The sequence below is a fragment of the Hypanus sabinus genome, chromosome 12 (assembly GCF_030144855.1).
Source record: "Hypanus sabinus isolate sHypSab1 chromosome 12, sHypSab1.hap1, whole genome shotgun sequence".
Lineage (NCBI taxonomy): Eukaryota > Metazoa > Chordata > Chondrichthyes > Myliobatiformes > Dasyatidae > Hypanus > Hypanus sabinus.
Genome location: NC_082717.1, coordinates 86,009,971 through 86,028,488, shown reverse-complemented (window position 1 = coordinate 86,028,488; position 18,518 = coordinate 86,009,971). Strand labels below are relative to the sequence as shown.

General features: G+C 38.8%; 1 protein-coding gene across 4 annotated transcripts in view; it reads left to right on the top strand.

The window, feature by feature from the left end:
• Nucleotides 1–18,518, top strand: part of stxbp5a (syntaxin binding protein 5a (tomosyn)) — a 211,424-nt gene that overhangs the window by 96,599 nt on the left and 96,307 nt on the right. For all 4 annotated transcript variants that reach the window (XM_059986357.1, XM_059986359.1, XM_059986360.1 and 1 more), the window contains exons 10-14: nt 4,661–4,815; nt 8,795–8,867; nt 10,188–10,335; nt 11,109–11,176; nt 15,336–15,376. In XM_059986357.1, coding sequence (XP_059842340.1) covers nt 4,661–4,815; nt 8,795–8,867; nt 10,188–10,335; nt 11,109–11,176; nt 15,336–15,376 — 485 coding nt within the window. The remainder of the gene's footprint in view (nt 1–4,660; nt 4,816–8,794; nt 8,868–10,187; nt 10,336–11,108; nt 11,177–15,335; nt 15,377–18,518) is intronic.

Below are 18,518 nucleotides of genomic sequence, written 5' to 3'. Positions count from 1 at the left end.
ATTTAGGTAACTTACAGGGAAGTGAGTTAAGTGGATAAAATGAATAAAAGAATACTTCAGAATAGATGAAAAAGACAAACCAATCTTAGTCTCTAATACTTTTTTTTAAAAAGAGTATTCCTTGAAAGATGCCTTTTCAGCAAAGTTACAGGGGTTCTACAATATCTCAGGTTGTTACCTACCTGAGCTAGTCCTATCTGCCTGCCTTTGGCCCAGACCTTTCCTATCTATGTGCCTGCCAGTCAAATGTCGTAATTGTACCACTTCCTCTGGCAGCCCCTTCCATATCCATCCACATTTGTGTGAAAAAAATTTCCCCCTCAGGCTGTATTTAAGTACTTCCCCTCTCAGCTTAAACTGATGCATTCTAGTTTTAGACTCCCCTAACCTGGGGAAAAGATCATCACCATTCAGTTGATCTATGCCCCTCATGATTGTATAAGGTCACCTCTAAACTCCTACACTCCAGGAAGGGATAAAACTATATTTTCTCTCCATATAATTAATGCCCTGCAGACCAGTAACATCCTTTTCTTCACCCTTTCTAACTTAATGACATCCTATGGCTAGGTGGCCAAAAGACGTTTTAAATTAAAGATGATATACAAATGTGTTTTTCTTTTGATTGGTTATAGTTACTTTTTAAACTGCCTGGGTAACTGCCTGAATGCAAAAAATTACTTGGCAATATTCTGTCCATCTTACCACAAATACTGCCTTGGGTAAACTCCCAATCAAGAGGTGTAGTCATGCTGACCAATACCAGCTAAGGGAAATCTAAGCTGTTTCAGCAGAACCTTTTCCAAAGCAGAGCTTGGAAGCTAAGCTGCATGGTTCCAATTAATAGACCAGACCAATTTTTAGTGTCATGTTAGGAACTTGGCATCTGCTGACAGCACTTCCAGTTATTTTTGTATTAGTTTTTGTATAGGCATGTGTTGACTAATCTCATGTTAACACTGAATACACTGAGCTGCAACATGTTATCACAATGAGTTAACACCAATTCTAGGGTGTTGGAGCTGTGTGTACTGTGCAATCATTAGTGCTGTTATTTACTATTTTATACGAGACATGGAAGAGTTAAAACAGTGAAAAGGCGTGGATATCTATTCCCTTTACTATAAAGCTAGCAATTCGGCCTTGGAAAAAACAGACAAATGCTAAAGAAATGGCAGGGTTGCTGCCCAATAAGCCACAAAACATGGAGAGGAACTCAAAAAAACTAGTTAATAGAAACATAGAAAATAGGTGCAGGAGTAGGCCATTTGGCCCTTCGAGCCTGCACCAACATTCAGTATGATCATGGCTGATCATCCAACTCAAAACCCTGTACCTGCTTTCTCTCCATACCCCCTGATCCCTTTACCCACAAGGGCCATATCTAACTTCCTCTTAAATATAGCCAATGAACCGGCCTCAACTGTTTCGTGTGGCAGAGAATTCCACAGATTTACCACTCTCTGCGTGAAGAAGTTTTTCCTCATCTCGGTCCTAAAAGGCTTCCTCTTTGTCCTTAAACTGTGACCCCTCGTTCTGGACTCCCCCCACCCCCCCCCCCCAACATCGGAAACAATCTTTCTGCATCTAGCCTGTCCAATCCCTTTAGAATTTTATACGTTTCAATAAGATCCCCCCCCCCCAATCTTCTAAATTCCAGTGAGTATAAGCCTAGTCAATCCAGTCTTTCTTCATATGAAAGTCCTGCCATCCCAGGAATCAATCTGGTGAACCTTCTTTGTACTCCCTCTATGGCAAGAATGTCTTTCCTCAGATTAGGGGACCAAAACTGCACACAATACTCTAGGTGCGGTCTCACCAAGGCCTTGTACAACTGCAGTAGAACCTCCCTGCTCCTGTTCTCAAATCCTTTTGTTATGAATGCCAATATACCATTTGCCTTTTTCACTGCCTGCTGTACCTGCATGCCCACCTTCAATAAGTGGTGTACAATGACACCCAGGTCTCGTTGCACCTCCCCTTTTCCTAATCGGCCACCATTCAGATAATAATCTGTTTTCCTGTTCTTGCCACCAAAGTGGATAACCTCACATTTATCCACATTAAATTGTATCTGCCATGAATTTGCCCACTCACCTAACCTATCCAAGTCACCCTGCATCCTCTTAGCATCCTCCTCACAGCTAACACTGCCACCCAGCTTCGTGTCATCCGCAAACTTGGAGATGCTGCATTTAATTCCTTTGTCTAAATCATTAATATATATTGTAAACATCTGGGGTCCCAGCACTGAGCCTTGCGGTACCCCACTAGTCACTGCCTGCCATTCTGAAAAGGTCCCGTTTACTCCCACTCTTTGCTTCCTGTCTGCCAACCAATTCTCTATCCACATCAATACCATACACCCAATACCGTGTGCTTTAAGTTTGCACATTAATCTCCTGTGTGGGACCTTGTCAAAAGCCTTTTGTAAATCTAAATATACCATATCCACTGGATCTCCCCTAACCACTCTACTAGTTACATCTGCAAAAAATTCTATAAAATTTGTCAGACATGATTTTCCTTTCACAAATCCATGTTGACTTTGTCCGATGATTTCACCTCGTTCCAAATGTGCTGTTATCACATCTTTGATAACCAACTCTAGCATTTTCCCCACCACCAATGTCAGACTCATTGGTCTATAATTCCACGGTTTTTCTCTCCCTCCTTTTTTTAAAAAGTGAAGTTTTGAAAAATTATCACTAATGCATCCACTATTTCTTGGGCTATTTCCTTAAGCACTCTGGGATGCAGACCATCTGGCCCTGGGGATTTATCTGCCTTTAATCCCTTCAATTTACCTAACACCACTTCCCTAGTAACATGTATTTCCCTCAGTTCCTCCATCTCACTAGACCCTCTCAGTCCCTTTCTATTTCCAGAAGATTATTTATGTCCTCCTTAGTGAAGAGAGAACCAAATTATTTATTCAATTGGTCTGCCATGTCTTTGTTCCCTATGATCAATTCACCTGTTTCTGTCTGTAAGGGACCTACATTTGTCTTGACCAATCTTTTTCTTTTCACGTATCTATAAAAGCTTTTACAGTCAGTTTTTATGTTCCCTGCCAGCTTTCTCTCATAATCTTCTTTCCATTTCCTAATTAAGCCCTTTGTCCTCCTCTGCAGGTCTCTGAATTTCTCCCAGTCCTCAGGTGTGCCGCTTTTTTTTGCTAATTTATGTTTCTTCTTTGGACTTGATACTATCCCTAATTTCCCTTGTCAGCCACGGGTGTTGTACCTTCCCTGGTTTATTCTTTTGCCAAACTGGGATGAACAATTGTTGTAGTTCATCCATGCAATCTTTAAATGCTTGCCATTGCATATCCACCATCAACCCTTTAAGTATCATTTGCCAGTCTATCTTAGCTAATTCACGTCTCATACCTTCAAAGTTACCCTTCTTTAAGTTCAGAACCTTTGTTTCTGAATTAACTATGTCACTCTCCATCTTAATGAAGAATTCCACTGTATTATGGTCACTCTTACCCAAGGGGCCTCGCAGAACAAGATTGCTAACTAACACTTCCTCGTTGCTCGTAAGAAGTGAGCAATGAGGAATAAGAAGCATATCAATAGCATTAGAAGTGAGCATGCTCCCTTTAATTCAAAAAAGATATAGCACATTCCCACTTTTTCTTATCCACACTATTCTTGCCACTTCCTCTCGATTCCTCTTTCTTCCATTCTTGCACAATTTTTTCCTGCTGCCTTCTACTTCCTCATGCTGACCACCTGCACCACTTCCATCACCACCTCAGTTTCTTGAAGTTTAGATATCCCTTGTCTCTGAAGAAAAAGTGGTAATATATTCATTAGTGTACAAAACAGATCAATATTATTCCACAAAGTACACTGCAGATGCTGTAGTCAAATCAACATGTACAAACAGCTGGACGAACTCAGCAGGTCGGGCTGAGTTAATCCAGCTCATTTGTACGTGTCAATATTATTTCAGTTGGCCCATGTATACTTGAGACTGGACCAAACTAATTAAGCAATTTGATTTCAAAATAAGAGTATTAAACAGAATAAGTGCCTCTCTCAATTATATTTAAATATTCCCCTTTTCTGAGATATCTTGTAATTGAAAAAGTTGATTGCTGAAATATCTTCCATTATCAGTACTCAGTCATCCAGTTATCAGATCTTCTGGTGTTGGCAAGTGATGCTAGGTGGGTGCACTGGAGCAGTAAATTTGACTGACTTCTGATCTGTCTGAGCAGGCTCACAACAGTACATAATGTGTTGCACATTGAATGTTTATTTTAAGAATCCACTATTTTTTCTCTGAAGATAGATTATTTTGTGTACATATGAGTAATAGCTACACTACACTACCTAAAAAATGGCAAGCATGCATTTTCTTCCAACCACTCATTAAAGGCAATGAGTATGTTCCAAAACATACTTTAGTGAAAGAATTTTTCATTTTTGCCAATTAAAATTTAAAAAATATCTTTTTAGGATAATACATTGTTGTATTCCAATAATGATTTATGTGTTGCTTTGTATAAAAGATGGTCTTCCAGCATGGTGTTTGTAGAAATGAAATATTAATTTGGTATTTAATTGTGTATCCCTGCTTGGACATAATCATAATCAAACATTTACATGATTCCAACTAACATTTATGATTTTTTTTTTGTTTTCAGAGACCCTTTCATCATTTTTTCTGGAGGACTGTCCTATGACACTGTAGGTAGAAGACCATGTTTGACAGTAATGCATGGAAAAAGTACTGCTGTACTTGAAATGGACTACCCAATCGTTGATTTTCTCACCCTTTGTGAAACACCATATCCGAGTGGTACGTTTTGTCTTGAAACCTGATTTGCTTCAAATATGACAGTTGTGTTCTGTACTCACTGAAGTTCACATAAATATTATTCACAAGTACATTTGCTCTTCATTGGAAAAATTGCATTAGATGTTTACAAGTGGCAACTGACTTTCATCTGAGGCAAATTCTGGATGTAAGCTGTTCATGAAGAAAAGTAAAAAATATGTAGTTCTCTTATTTCTTTCATAACATCAGGATAACCCCGAGTTCTCTACAGCAGCAAGTTCTGTCAAAATATAGTCACTACATCTTGGGTTAATGTCTTTGAAGTTTTGCCCATGGCAGCTGCAATGGCACGGAGAAACATAAATTGATGATTTTGATACATCATAGTTGAGAGCTAAAATATTGGCCAGATCAAAATAGAGAATCTCTTAATAGTGCAGTTTTGCATTAATAGAGTCATGCAGCATAGAAGCAAGCCTAGTAGTCCATTATTTCCGTATTGAACATCAAGTACTTATCTGTAATACTGTTTTACAGTACATGGTCTTCTATGCTTTGGCAATTTAATAGTTTATCTACATTCTTAAATATTGTGAATACTTGTTCGTTGCCTTGTGATGAAGACAAGGCAATGTGTTCTAGTATCCAATTCTTTCTCAGACCTCTTTCTATAAAGTTCTTTGCCAAATCTGTTGTAAACATCCTACCCTTAGCCTACACTTTCTGGTCTCTGTTTTGGGGGCAGTCTACTTACACTAAAAGTCCCTCTTAAATTTTATATAGCTCTGTAAGAATCCCACCCCCACTTGTCTCTGCTCAAAGGAAAATAATTGCTTCTCATAACTGAAGCAATGTGTCTTGGTGAATCAACTCTACAGTGCAATCATGCAGTGAGGTGAGCAGAGACAACAGACAAAGTCTGTGTTTTTACATTTTATCTGAAAAATGGCACTTTAATCATGATCATTTTCTTCAATCCTCTGAAATGTGATTTGAACCCCTCACTCTGACTCAGCCATAAGAGATCTACATTCAAGCCATGACTAATATCTCTATTAAACCAGGTAGGTTTGCCTGACATTACTCATCCCAAAAGTAAACTTGTTTACTTCACCTGGGTATGCATTTCATTTCAATCTCCATTTATGTTTTAATCTAAGTAAAAGAGAACATGAAAAAGTATTATTAAATTACCTGTAGCCATATAGTCACTGAATTAAGTTGGAAATGTTGACCAGTGATGAATTTGAGAAGCCATTTGGTGTAAATTGACACTGGTGAAATTAGTTCGCTATTTTTGCTCAAACCAGTTTTCCTTTTGATGGCTGGATAGATTCTGTACCATATTGTGGATGTTACCATGACCAAGGAGGACCTTAAGAGAATGGTAATCTCGCCATGGCCTCTCACCTTGACAGTATGGGCCATCACCCCATTATATTACATGCACCGTTTCAATTTTCATCTGATATGAAAATTGCATTTGCCAGCAGTACCCTTGTTCAGAACTGTTATATATTTTTAAAAACCACGTAGAATTTTAAATTGTCTTCAACTTCAGCAGTCAATTATGTAATGTTTGTGTTTTAATGAAGCCCTTAAATAGGAGTACTGAGCGTAAATCATTCACAAAGTTTGATCAGAAGTTGCTCTGGGGTCAAATGCAACATTAAATTTGAGAACAGTCCAATTCAGCCTCACAGTTGCTTGCCAAGGGGTTTCATTGGCTACTGAATTTCAAGTGGGCAATCATGATTTTTAGAGAGAAGAGTGGGTGGTGGTGAGATTGAGCTGCCAATCATCATTTCAAGTCCAGAGTCCAACTGTTTACAAATAGTGTCAACTAGAGGGAGCAAAAGTAAGAGAAATATGAGTAATCTGAAGATGTATCTTTGTGGGGACAACAGAGTTAACTGCAAAAATAGAAAAGAAAAGCAATGGCAATTATTTGACTCAGTGGAGAAACATCCCAGAATCGCGGTACCATATCAGAGGCTGCAGGCAAGTCAACAAAGGCAGAGAGGGATTGGTTACCAGTGTCACAGACCCTTCCAGTATCGCTTGATTTTGATAAGATCCTTTTGTTGTTTAGTACTGTAGCAGGAAAAACAGATTCAAGGATATAGTCAGAGTTTTATGAAAAATGAGCATGAAGTATGAATGTCAAGAAGTTAAAAGACAAGATTACAGATGGGCCTTCAGTTTGCAATGAATGGAAGGATGATCCAAGAAGTTCCTGCTTGAAGAGAAAGGCACCAAAGGCAGATTTGAAGCTACAGTGTATAGAACTGATACACCTGATCTGTGCTTGTCTGCAGCTGACTGCATGAGATGAGGAACTGCTGAGTGCTTGTTCTTGCAGAAACGTGGCTCCAGGAAAACATCCCTTGTACCATTAATCTTTAGGCCATGGCACTCAGGGACTTGTGCTAATATTATTTTGTGACTGTATGCGCTGTGTGTGACTATACGTACTGTGTTTTGCACCTTTGTCCTAGAGGAACGATGCTTCGTTTAGCTGTATACATGTGTATGGTTGAATGACAATTAAACTTGGAATTTCAACCTGAACTGGCTGGGGATGCTGTTAACATCACCAGCTGGCATGATTGCAGGGAAGGGAAGTTGGTCATTAAAAATGGACAGACTTGCATTTACATTATGTAATTTCAAAACTATTTGAGGTCCTAAAATGCATTTTGCCAGAGCAGTAATTTTGCAATGAAGTCAATATTGTAATATGGGAAAGCAGCTAATTTATGTTCAGCTTGTTTACATGAGCCGTAGTTTAATAACACTCAGATAATTTTACACTCAGTACGGACTCAAGGATAAAAATTGGCCAGGGTGCCACTTAATCTCCTGTGAAAGTGCTTTATGATCTTCTTGTTGACTTGAGAGAGCAGCTAGTCTATCAGTTTAACATCTTATTAGAAAAATTGCACTTCTGACTGCAGCATTTCTTCGGTATTGTGATGTAAGCACTGAAGGAATATAGGATGTGTCTCATGACTGCAGTGTGCTTAGTGAGGACTTACAGGATGATGGAAGAGAAACTAAAGAAAGATGTGATAGAAGAGGTTTGTAAAACAAGGTGAAATGTTCAGAGGAAGGGATGATGTTCGATAAGCAAAAGGACGGCCTGTGGCATTGAGAGCCACCCTGCCACCATGGTGGTCTTGGTGCAACGAAGTGTCAAAAGATACAACCAGGTAGGGAAATTTCATCTTGAACTTGCAAAAAGTTGCACAAATCAGTCATCATTTATATAGTATTTTACTTAATACGGCCGGAGTTGTGTAAGAATTGGAAATTCCTTTCTTTATGAAATGAGTAGTGATTTTACAGGTGTAAAGAAAGGAAGCTGTTAAATAACTGCAGCACCATATCAGTGTATCAGGATTGTAGTTATATGTTCATTTTGTTAGAGTAAAAGTCAAATGGCTGCTGTCCATGAAATCTAACCAAAAGCAGGATTGACAGTTATTAAAGGATTCTGCCACTGCTAAAATAAAACTACATGAATCACGTTGTTGTTTTGAGCCAAGGAAAACACATGGATGATCTTAGAATTAGAAATGAAAGAGGTACAATCCTTGCTGGGAACCTCAGTCCTACCTCTGGGTTATGCCTTACTTCAGGGAGCTGCATTAATTCTTGGACTCCTTTACATGCTTACCTAATGGTAAACTTAATTCTGCAGAAGCTGGAATTCCAGAGCATTACGCACAAAATGCTGGAAAAACTTGGCAAGTCGGGCAGCATCTGTAGAGAAGAATAAATGATGTTTCGGTCTGAGAACCTTCATCAGGACTGGCTAATCTAATCATCTAATGTTGTTACAAGGACATTTACCTGCCACTAATGTTGGGATTCTATTTTGCCTATTTAATAATAATTAAAGGGATTCACACATTGATTAAAGCCCAAATTCTGGAAACTGTTTCAATCAAATCGTAAGTTTCTGATTAATTTGATGTGTTTTTCATTTTTACTGCAGATTTTCAGGATCCATATGCAGTTGTTGTCCTTCTGGAAAAAGACTTGGTAGTTGTAGATTTAGGACAAAATGGGTAAGATTCAACTTGGTGATGCTTTTCGTTGTAATATCTCTGGTCCAGAGTATTGCAATTCAACTGTTTATATGGCAGTTTAATTTAAATAACAATATTTTTATAACTTGGGGCTGCATAAATTGTTGAAATACAGCTAGTGATGTCGCATGTACAGCTGTTTTTTGAGCTGTGATTATTCTCCTGACACAGATGATAGGATAGAAAGGCACTTTTAGAAAGAGATCGGAGTAAAATGGGTTACAAATTATGGATATCGTTAGACAATGGCCAGGTTTAATCATACTTTTCACAAATTATAGAGATTGTACTGAAGATATTGTAAGTTTTATTTCAATAGTAACAATGGTAAATTACAGAAAAATTGATATACAAACTAAGGTTTTAAGGAACTTATAGTTAATGCCAGGTGGTGGGGTAGAGATGTGTTTCTACCAAAGGAGGTGTAAGGTGCTCCTTCCCTCCATTAGGCTGCAGGTCACCCTTGGGCAAAGTGTAGCACCTGCTTAGCCCCCCCTCCACTGATCAGAGTCACATGAAGCCAGGTGGCGGGTGGTCATCTGATCAGCTGGTACATATCACAAGTCCTAGTTGTGCGATCACTGACGCCAGGCAGACAAGCTCTGAAGAATATTGATCATGGCTGGGGTCACCTGTCTTGTAAAGACACTTTCCAGAAGAAGGCAATGCCAAACCACTTCCCTAGAAAAAATTGCCAAGGACAATCATGGTGAACGAATGGTTAATGGGAATTTGATTGAAATTTCAAGATACCGACCGGAAATGATAGAAGATATTTTCTCTGGGATGCCTAGAACCGGGGAAGGCTAAATTTAGAAAACACTTTTATGTGCAGATAATGAAAATAAAATTTTTGCCTTGGCATAATTTGTTTCATATCATATTTCATACAACAGTATGGATTAACTTTTCTGCCTTTTCTTCAGTTTAGATCTGCATAGTTTGAACTGATGACCAGTCTATTTAATAAGTGTTGATGCTCCTTGTAGGCCTCATTAAAAGTGTTACACATTGTTGGAGAAAGTATGTTGTTAAACTATTAATTAGTGGAAGGAAATGGAAAAACTCAGTCTGTGGACAAATCTCACGCAGTAGCACCCTTCTATCATAACTAGATGTTGGCAGTAATCACGTTTTGCACAGTTCATTATTTGAAGTGAACTTATCTGAAAAGTTTTATTAAAATTGATGGAGCTACGTTATGGGAGCAAAGTAATTTTAGCATTTCTTTTTACTGAAACACTTGCCACTGTTTCCTTTAAAATTGGTTAAGAGCCTGTTGATATTTTTGTCTTCCAGTTATCCTATATTTGAGAACCCTTACCCTTTGGATATACATGAATCGCCTGTCACCTGCTGCGAATATTTTGCTGACTGCCCTGTTGACTTAATTCCTGCACTTTATTCTGTAGGGGCAAAGCAGAAGCGGCAAGGATATAGTAAAAAGGTTTTAATTTTTTTTTACAATTCAAAAAGTTTGTTCAGCCAAGGACTTGTGTTTTCAATCACTTTCACAGAAGTTTACATAACATAACATATCATATTCTTGCTAGTTAGAGTATGCTATATGTCACACCATTGCAAGAGTAATGTCATGTATTCTGGGCTCCTGCCAGTTTTGTAAAGAGACAACCTCTGAATTTCTAGTATTGCTTCAGCCGAATTCAGTGTTTATTTTTATTCAGACCTCTTCATATTTCAGTATGAAAGTATGGATTTACTGGTCTTTATTTTAGTGCTTTTGCATAGTATTTAAATTGTTACCGATACACACCAAGAAACTTTAAAGAGGAACCAGTATCTTATTTTAATGCATTAATATAGTGACAGGCTCTATCACTGGCATGTTTTCTTTCTGCTTTCAACACCATACATTTCTGAATAAATGTACCATGTACCACATTACCAAATAACTGAATGACTTAGAGCTACAGTTGTCCACTGTTCTGTTCTAGTCTAAGCTACATTCAATATGATTAAGAGCTTGAGGACTATGTTCTTCCTCCCATGCTTTCTGCAGTGCTCTGTGCTTCCTACTTCAAGATAAAAGTGAAGTAGAAATATGAACCTTGAAGATTCTGCTTAGAATTATAGCTTTCTTATCCAATAGATCAGGGCTAGATGACTGCATAAATTTTTGGTTAGTATACTATGTGAGAAGAAACTTTTTCAACATGAAATTATTGTGCTGCCTATGTTTATTTTCATTATATCTTCTAGGAATGGCCGATCAATGGAGGTAATTGGGGTTTGGGCACTCAAAGCTACCCAGAGATAATTATTACAGGGTAAGTAAACAAAATTCAGTCTCTTATCATTCTTTACTCGGTTTGAAGCTTAAGTTTTGTTTCATATGATGTTTATTTATGTTTTTCAAAAACAACTTGCGCTTATGGGTGGTCTTTACAGATTTAAGAAATAGAACTTGAGGCAAATCTATTCAAGGAATTGTTTATATGCCTCCTCTAGCACCAGTAATCTTGTAGAGACATATAGTACAAAGGTAGCCTTGTTACTAATGGGTGAAAGAAAGCATGCTAGCTCAATGGTAGTGAGTTTATTGTGTAATCAAGAACATTTACTGTTAATAATACAGGTTGAAGTATTTTAGTCTTAACATCTTTGGGACCTGACAGAGTGCCGGACCACAAAGTCGCCTGAGCATCCTCAACATAAATGTCTGCCCACCCTCTAGACTTGCCAGTTCACTCTGCCTTTCCTTTAATCGGCCTCCCACCACAAGCCTCCAGTCTGTGGATGATTGTCCTTCACAAACTAGTTCTCTGCATATTTTGTGTTTGGTTATTACCCCCAGATAAATCCTCTAAAAACATTTTTTTTTAATTCTGTAACTAATTTTGCTGACACATAATGCTAATATGACTGTCCTGGTGTCTTCTTTGCAAACTAATGGTTTCCAGTTACAAAATGTGTCAGATCACTGGAGTTGCTGGTTCAGAGCGTTTCAACTTGTATTTCTCAGAAATTACAAAGAAGCAGACCGTTGTTAGACTGTATAATGAAAAATGAGCAAGATAAATGTAACAGTCCATTGATGCATGAATTTTTATCTGACAGCAAACTTTTTAAGTTCAAAATAAGGGTAGATCTTCCAGATTTTGTTCAGAAGTGATGGCATTTATACTCCTAATCACAGGTAAAATGTCAGTCTCAGTGTTTGAATGCATGTCTCAAAATAACAACTAAAGTTTGAGAAGTGATAAGGCAAGCAGTGTCATTAATAATCATGGACAAATTTATTGACCAGTAAATCAAGAAGTTTTAAAAGAACATAGTATGGTGCAGATCCATTTTATGCACCTGAGCGGTAACAGTTGAGAAAAAGCTGCTCAGATTCAGAAAGACAGATGCCATAGGTGCAGTGAGATTTAAGAGACGGGCCTTGTTTTGTTGCTGTTGTCTTGTCATTCTGTAAACATTATAAGTATCTTATGTTGACGTCAGAATCCATGGCGATGCTTGCAGCCCTCCCCCAGCACATCCTCGGGTATTAGTTGATAAACGCAAGTGACACATTTCACTGTATGTTTTGATATTCGTGATAAATAAGTTAATCTGAATTCCAAGCCTCGTAAGAACTGAAAAACACATAGACAAACAAGCAGAAATAGTGAATACGTATTATGGGGTGCAGGCCAAAGTTCTCATGATAATCATTGAATTACAGCAGAAAGAAGTTGGATTAAAACCTGAAATAATCAACAATACCTGTGGGGGGGGGGGTGAGTTAGCTATAAATGGTTGAATTTATTATTGAGACCCAAAGCTTGCATCATGCCCTGAAAGAAGATGGCATCATTGGAATAATACAAGAGGCAGAGTCAGAAATTATCATATTAATGAGATAGAGAATTAAAATGAAGATGATTGAAAGCTCAAGGCCACCATTATTGACTGAATAGACATATTCTGCAAAAAGGTCGCCCAACCTACATTTGATTTCCTTAATGTAAACAAGACCACATCATAAACACCAAATGTAGTGCATTAAATTGGAAGTACAAGTGAATCACTGCTTCACCTGGAAGGACAGTTTGGATTCATGGATGGCGGGAAGGGGACAGGTTAAGGGACATCATTGATACAACTAATACCAACATCAACTTGTATAATGGCACTCAAGTATGCCATCTCCAGGCCTGGATTATTTAAATCACAGGATTTAAAGGAACTCAGTGAAAATATTCTTGATGGCATTACAATTTTCAAAGTTCTCTTCAATAATAACTTCCTTAGTTAAACAAAATGTACATATCACTTGAGAGAACTTGAGAGAAACTGGGTGAACCAGTTTACCTAACACTATTTCAAGAAATGCTATATAATTAAAGATAATGACTGAACAGTTGGACATTTCAACTGATCAATAGGAGCCAGAATTTCAAGTTGGTGCTTGAGTATTACATTGTTGATGGTGACATTGCTTGATATCACACCTATCAATTTTTTAAACTGTTGGCTTGGTTTGCTAACCAGCCTGTTTTGTTGTTTCATGGAAAAAGAATTTTTGGTGATCTGTTTCCCCTAAGTTTGGGTTATTTAAACAAGGTCCTTGTATTAAGCTTAAAAATAAAGGAAGGAAATAGTTGGAGTGCTAAGAAATGAAAGTGGTGCCATATCTGTACAGCATCTGAAGTGATCAAACAAGGTATATATGCCTGTATTAGGCCAATTAGCCTAACCTTAAAACAAAAGCAAATGACTGAATATGCGAGAAATTTGAATAATAACTGAAAAGAGTGGGAAAAGGATGTGATGGAGAGAAAAGAACAAAAATGGTTTGTGGTGGATTGGAAAACAGGAGAATTTAAATAACAAAACGAGGTTTCTGGAACAGGGTGTAAAAAGTGATATTTGCCCCAATTTCTACTCCTAATCTTTTGTTTCTTTACTTGTACTGGAGGAAAGGTTTAACAAGTTCATGGCATTTTTCCAGTTCTGAAGGGATATCATTCTGTAACATCCTGTTCTCCCTTTTCTTTTTCCCCCTTTCTGCAACTTAGACTTTGGGAATCTCATTTGTTGCCAAGTTTATGGATTGATAGTATGGTGACTGATGGAAGTGGGATTAAAAATTCAAAGGAAGTGTATGGCAGATTTTTTTGATAAATTCGGTGCTAACTTAACAAGCAAAGTACCTGATGATGGTTGAATTTGTGATAATTGAATGTATTTGATGCAGAGGGAGAAGCATAACCTTATCTCGAATAAGGGACAAGGTCTGTCATAGCTTCCTCCTTGTCCCAAAATTATTTCCAACCAATTATGATAACCCTTAGATTAGGGCAATAATTTTTGAGCAAATTAACAAATGCTAGCCTTTGTCTATACCATTGAAGAGTTGAGTCTTCAATTATTATTCCTCTTTTGGCTCTTTTCATACTCCCAGCAATCTCTAGCATTGATTCCCTGACATGTTCAGTTTTGGTTTAGTCGCCTCCATTTGTACGGTAATATATATGTACATACCATATATTCATTTCCATAGATGCTGCCTAACCTGCTGAGTTCCTCCAGCATTTTGTCTTTGTTGCTATGTACATAATATTTTATAACGAATATTGATGACAACAACCTAAAATCCTTGACATTGAGTATTGTGGAAGCACTGTCAGACCTTGCCATGGACTTACTGTCTTGTGAGAGTAACTGAAAAAGACCAACACATGTCAGTCACTTTCACATTTTAAGAACAAATTAAAACAAGAAAACACCCGAACAGAACAGATAGCATGAAAGGTGCCCAGGGAGGCTGTGGATAGGAGCTTTTCAGAAGTGATAAGGTATGGGAACAGTGGCTTGATGCCAGTGGCAAAAGGCCAAAAGGAGGTATCCTAAGAAGAGGAGGAGTGTTTGAAGTGTGAGACAGGGTCAGCGGTGAGGGATTCGAAAACAGTAGGTACAGAGGTGATGGAAAAGGGGCTTAGCGTCATGGCAGGCAGAGAACTCATTGAGCTGCATATACAAGTACAAAGATGAGGCCTCTACTAAAGATAGACTGTTCTGCCTCAGGGAAGCCAGAGGGTATGGTTAAAATTTGGTAGACATTAAAGCTGGGGTCAGTCTTAGAGGAGGGCATTGGGTTTTCAACTATCCACTACTGTCTACGGGTGCTGTCTGACCTGAGTTTCTCCAGTTCTCTGTGCATTATAACAGATAACATGACCACTTTGATATTAAATTCTACTTCTTGAAGACTCGTTTTGAATGAGGTTATTTTGTTTTGGATTCAAAGCTATAATTTTTTACATTTGTACAAAAACCTAGAGAGGTAGGTTTCTACAATAAAAAAAATTGACAGGATTTTACTGTGAATTTTAATATGCAAGGGAAGTATACCTTTCTGCCTTCTGTTTGGTTGAAAATCTTGAAAGTGCAAATGATACTAAATCTTACATCTCTTCCCACTGCCCCTTTGTCATTCAGGCATGCAGATGGATCACTGAAGTTCTGGGATGCTTCAGCCAGTAAGTTGAGGAACTTTCATTATCATGCATCTAATGCTGCTCGGCAAGAGTCACAACTGCAACTTTTGTCCGATTATAAACATAATGGTTTGAAGATGATGTTGCTTTCCAAAGTTAATGGCATTGTATTGCTTCATTTGGGCAAGTTAGTGTTACCTTCTGCTGAATCAAATTGTGCCAATTACCGATAGGTTAGGAATTTTCCAGCAAGCAGTTGAATTATACAAGAAGCTCTTGGGTTGCAATCAAATTTATTTTAATAATTTTCATGGTAATTGAGATTTCTAATGCTCTCAAGGCTTAAAATAAGCAAGTTATTAATGAGGCAAAGTAGTGCAGCAGGTTCAATCCTGACCTCTGGTGCCGTCTGTGAATTTGAGCATTCTGCCTGTGACTGGCTGGGTTTCTGCTCAGTGTTTCAGTTTTGTATCACATCCCAAAGAAAAGCAGGTTAACTGGTGACTGTAAATTAGAACTGGTATCAATGAGATAGGAGAATCAGAATGGAGTTGATGGGTATGTAAGAGAATAGGTTATAGGGAAGTAATCATAAACATAGAGATTCTGCATCAACTGGAAATCCAGAGCAACACCCACAAAATGCAGGAAGACTCCTGGAGGAATAGGTGACAATGGGCTAATGACAAATGCAGAGCTGGTCTGAGAAGTGGCAGATGGAATACAGCCCAGTAAAACGTGCAGTGATTCACTTTGAAGGATTGGATTTGAAGGCAGAATACAGGATTAATTGTAGGATTCTTAACAGTGTGGAGGAACACAGGAATCTTTGGGTCCACGTCCACAGATCCCTTAAAGTTGCCATGCAAGTCACTAGGGATGTTAAGACATGGTGTGTTACCCTTAGTCAGGGAATTAAGTTCAAGAGCAGAATTCTGATAGCAGAGGACCCTTTTCTTCTCATCTGTCGATCACCTTTTTGAGGTGCACGTCCCACTTCCCTTTCTTTCCCTAGTCCACTGTCCTCTCCTGTCAGATTCCTTCTTGTTCAGCCTTTTACCTCCATTTATCACCTCTCAGCTTTTGACTACTTCTACCCCTCCCACCCACTCACCTTCCCTCACCTGGTTTCATACATCACCAACCAGCTTTTACTGCTTCCCTTCCTGCCACTTTATTATGGCCTCTTCTCCCTTTCCAGTCCTGATGAAGGTTCTCGCCCAAAGCATCACCTGTTTATTCATTTCTATATATGCTGCCTGGCCTTCTGGAAATCCTGCAGTATTTTGTGTGCCTTGTTAGAGAACGTAGACCACAGCTTACTGAATTCCTCCAACATAGGGTGCCATGGCAGCGTAGCAGTTAGTGCAACGCTACTGCAGCTCAGGACATCAGACTTCAGAGTTCAATCCCAGTGTTCTTTGTAAGGAATGCACACAAAATGCTGGAGGAACTCAGCAGGCCAGGCAGCATCCATGGAAAAAAAGTACAGTTGGCGTTTTGGGCTGAGACCTTTCCTTCCATTCCATTGAAGTCTGTGTGTTCTCTGTAAGGTGTTTATACGTCCTCCCCATGAAATGTGTGGGTTTCTTTTGAGTGCTCCTGTTTCCTCCCATAGTCTAAAGTTGTACTGGTAGTATGTTAATTTGTCATTGTAAATTGTTCCGTGATTCATTTGGGGTTAAATCAGGGGTTGCTGATGGTGCAGCTCAAAGGGCCGGAAGAGCTGTATCCTCTAAATTAAATTAAAAGCTAAACAGAGAAGAGTACAGCTCAGGAACAGGCCTTTCAGCCCACACTATTGTACTGAACCAAATAAATTAGTAATCAAATGACCAACTAAACTAATCCCTTATGCCTATACAATGTCCCTATCCCTCCATTTTCCCCTCACATTCACGTGCCTATCTAAACATCTCTGAAAAGTCCCTAATATATCTGCCTCTACCCACATTCCAGGCACCCACCACCCTGTATATTTAAAAAAAACTTGTCCCTACTTCTCCTTTAAAGTTGCCCCCTCAGCTTAAGTGCATGCCCTTCGGTGTTAGACATTTCAATCCTGGAAAACGTGGTCTGTCTACTCTGTCTATGCCTCTCATAATCTTATCAACCTCAATCAGGGCTGAAATGGCTGACACAAGAGGACACAGTTTTAAGGTGCTTGGAAGTAGGTAGAGAGGAAATGTCAGTATTAAGTTTTATGCAGAAAGTGGTGAGTGCGTGGAGTGCATATCCCATGCATCCTAATCTTCTGAATGAGCCTCCCATGAGGAATCTTGTCAGATGTCTTACTGAAATCCATGTAGACAGTATCCACAACTCTACCTTTATCAATTACCTTCATCACCTCATCATAAAAATTCAAATTAGTAAGATACGACTTGACCCGCACAAAGCATGTTGGCTCGCCTTATTAGTCCAAGGGTCTCCAAATGCTCATAAATCTTATCCCTAAAAATTCTGTCTAGTAACTTCCCTGAGAAACTCTGGTCTATAGTTTCCAGGATTATCCCTGGTTCCCGTCTTGAATAATAAAACAATATTAGCTACTCGTCTGTCCTCTGGGATCTTGCCTGTAGGTAGAGAGGACTTAAAGATATTAATCAAGGTCCCAGCAATCTCTTCTCTTGCCTATGTCAGTAACCTGGGGTTACTGGTCCATCTGGTCCATCAAGCCCTGGGAACTTAACCACCTGAATGTCTTTAAGGGGCCCAACACAACCTCCTCCTTTACTTCGAAATGCCCCAGCATTTCTGAATAAATGCTGGTTGAAAGTACTCATCAAGGACCTCACCCACATCCTTTACATTCAACACTGTGCCAGAGTGGTCCCACCCTCTCCCTCATTATCCTCTTGCTTCAGATGAATGAAAAGATTGCCTTGGGATTCTCTTTAATCCTATTTGCCAAGGACTTCTCATGGTTCCCCCTCCAATTACCTTTTGAGTTTTTTTCTGGCTTCTTTATAATCCTCGAGAACTCTGTTTGAATGTGATTTCCTAAGCTTTACATACTTTTCCTTTTGCTTCCTGCTAAATTCATCACCTCCCTCAAGATCTGTGGTTCCCTTACCTTGCCATCATTGTCCTTCTTTCTGACTGGATCATACCTGTCCTGTATTCTATCCAGATGGTCTTTAAACACCCTCCACATATTGGATGTGCACCTTCCTAAAAACAG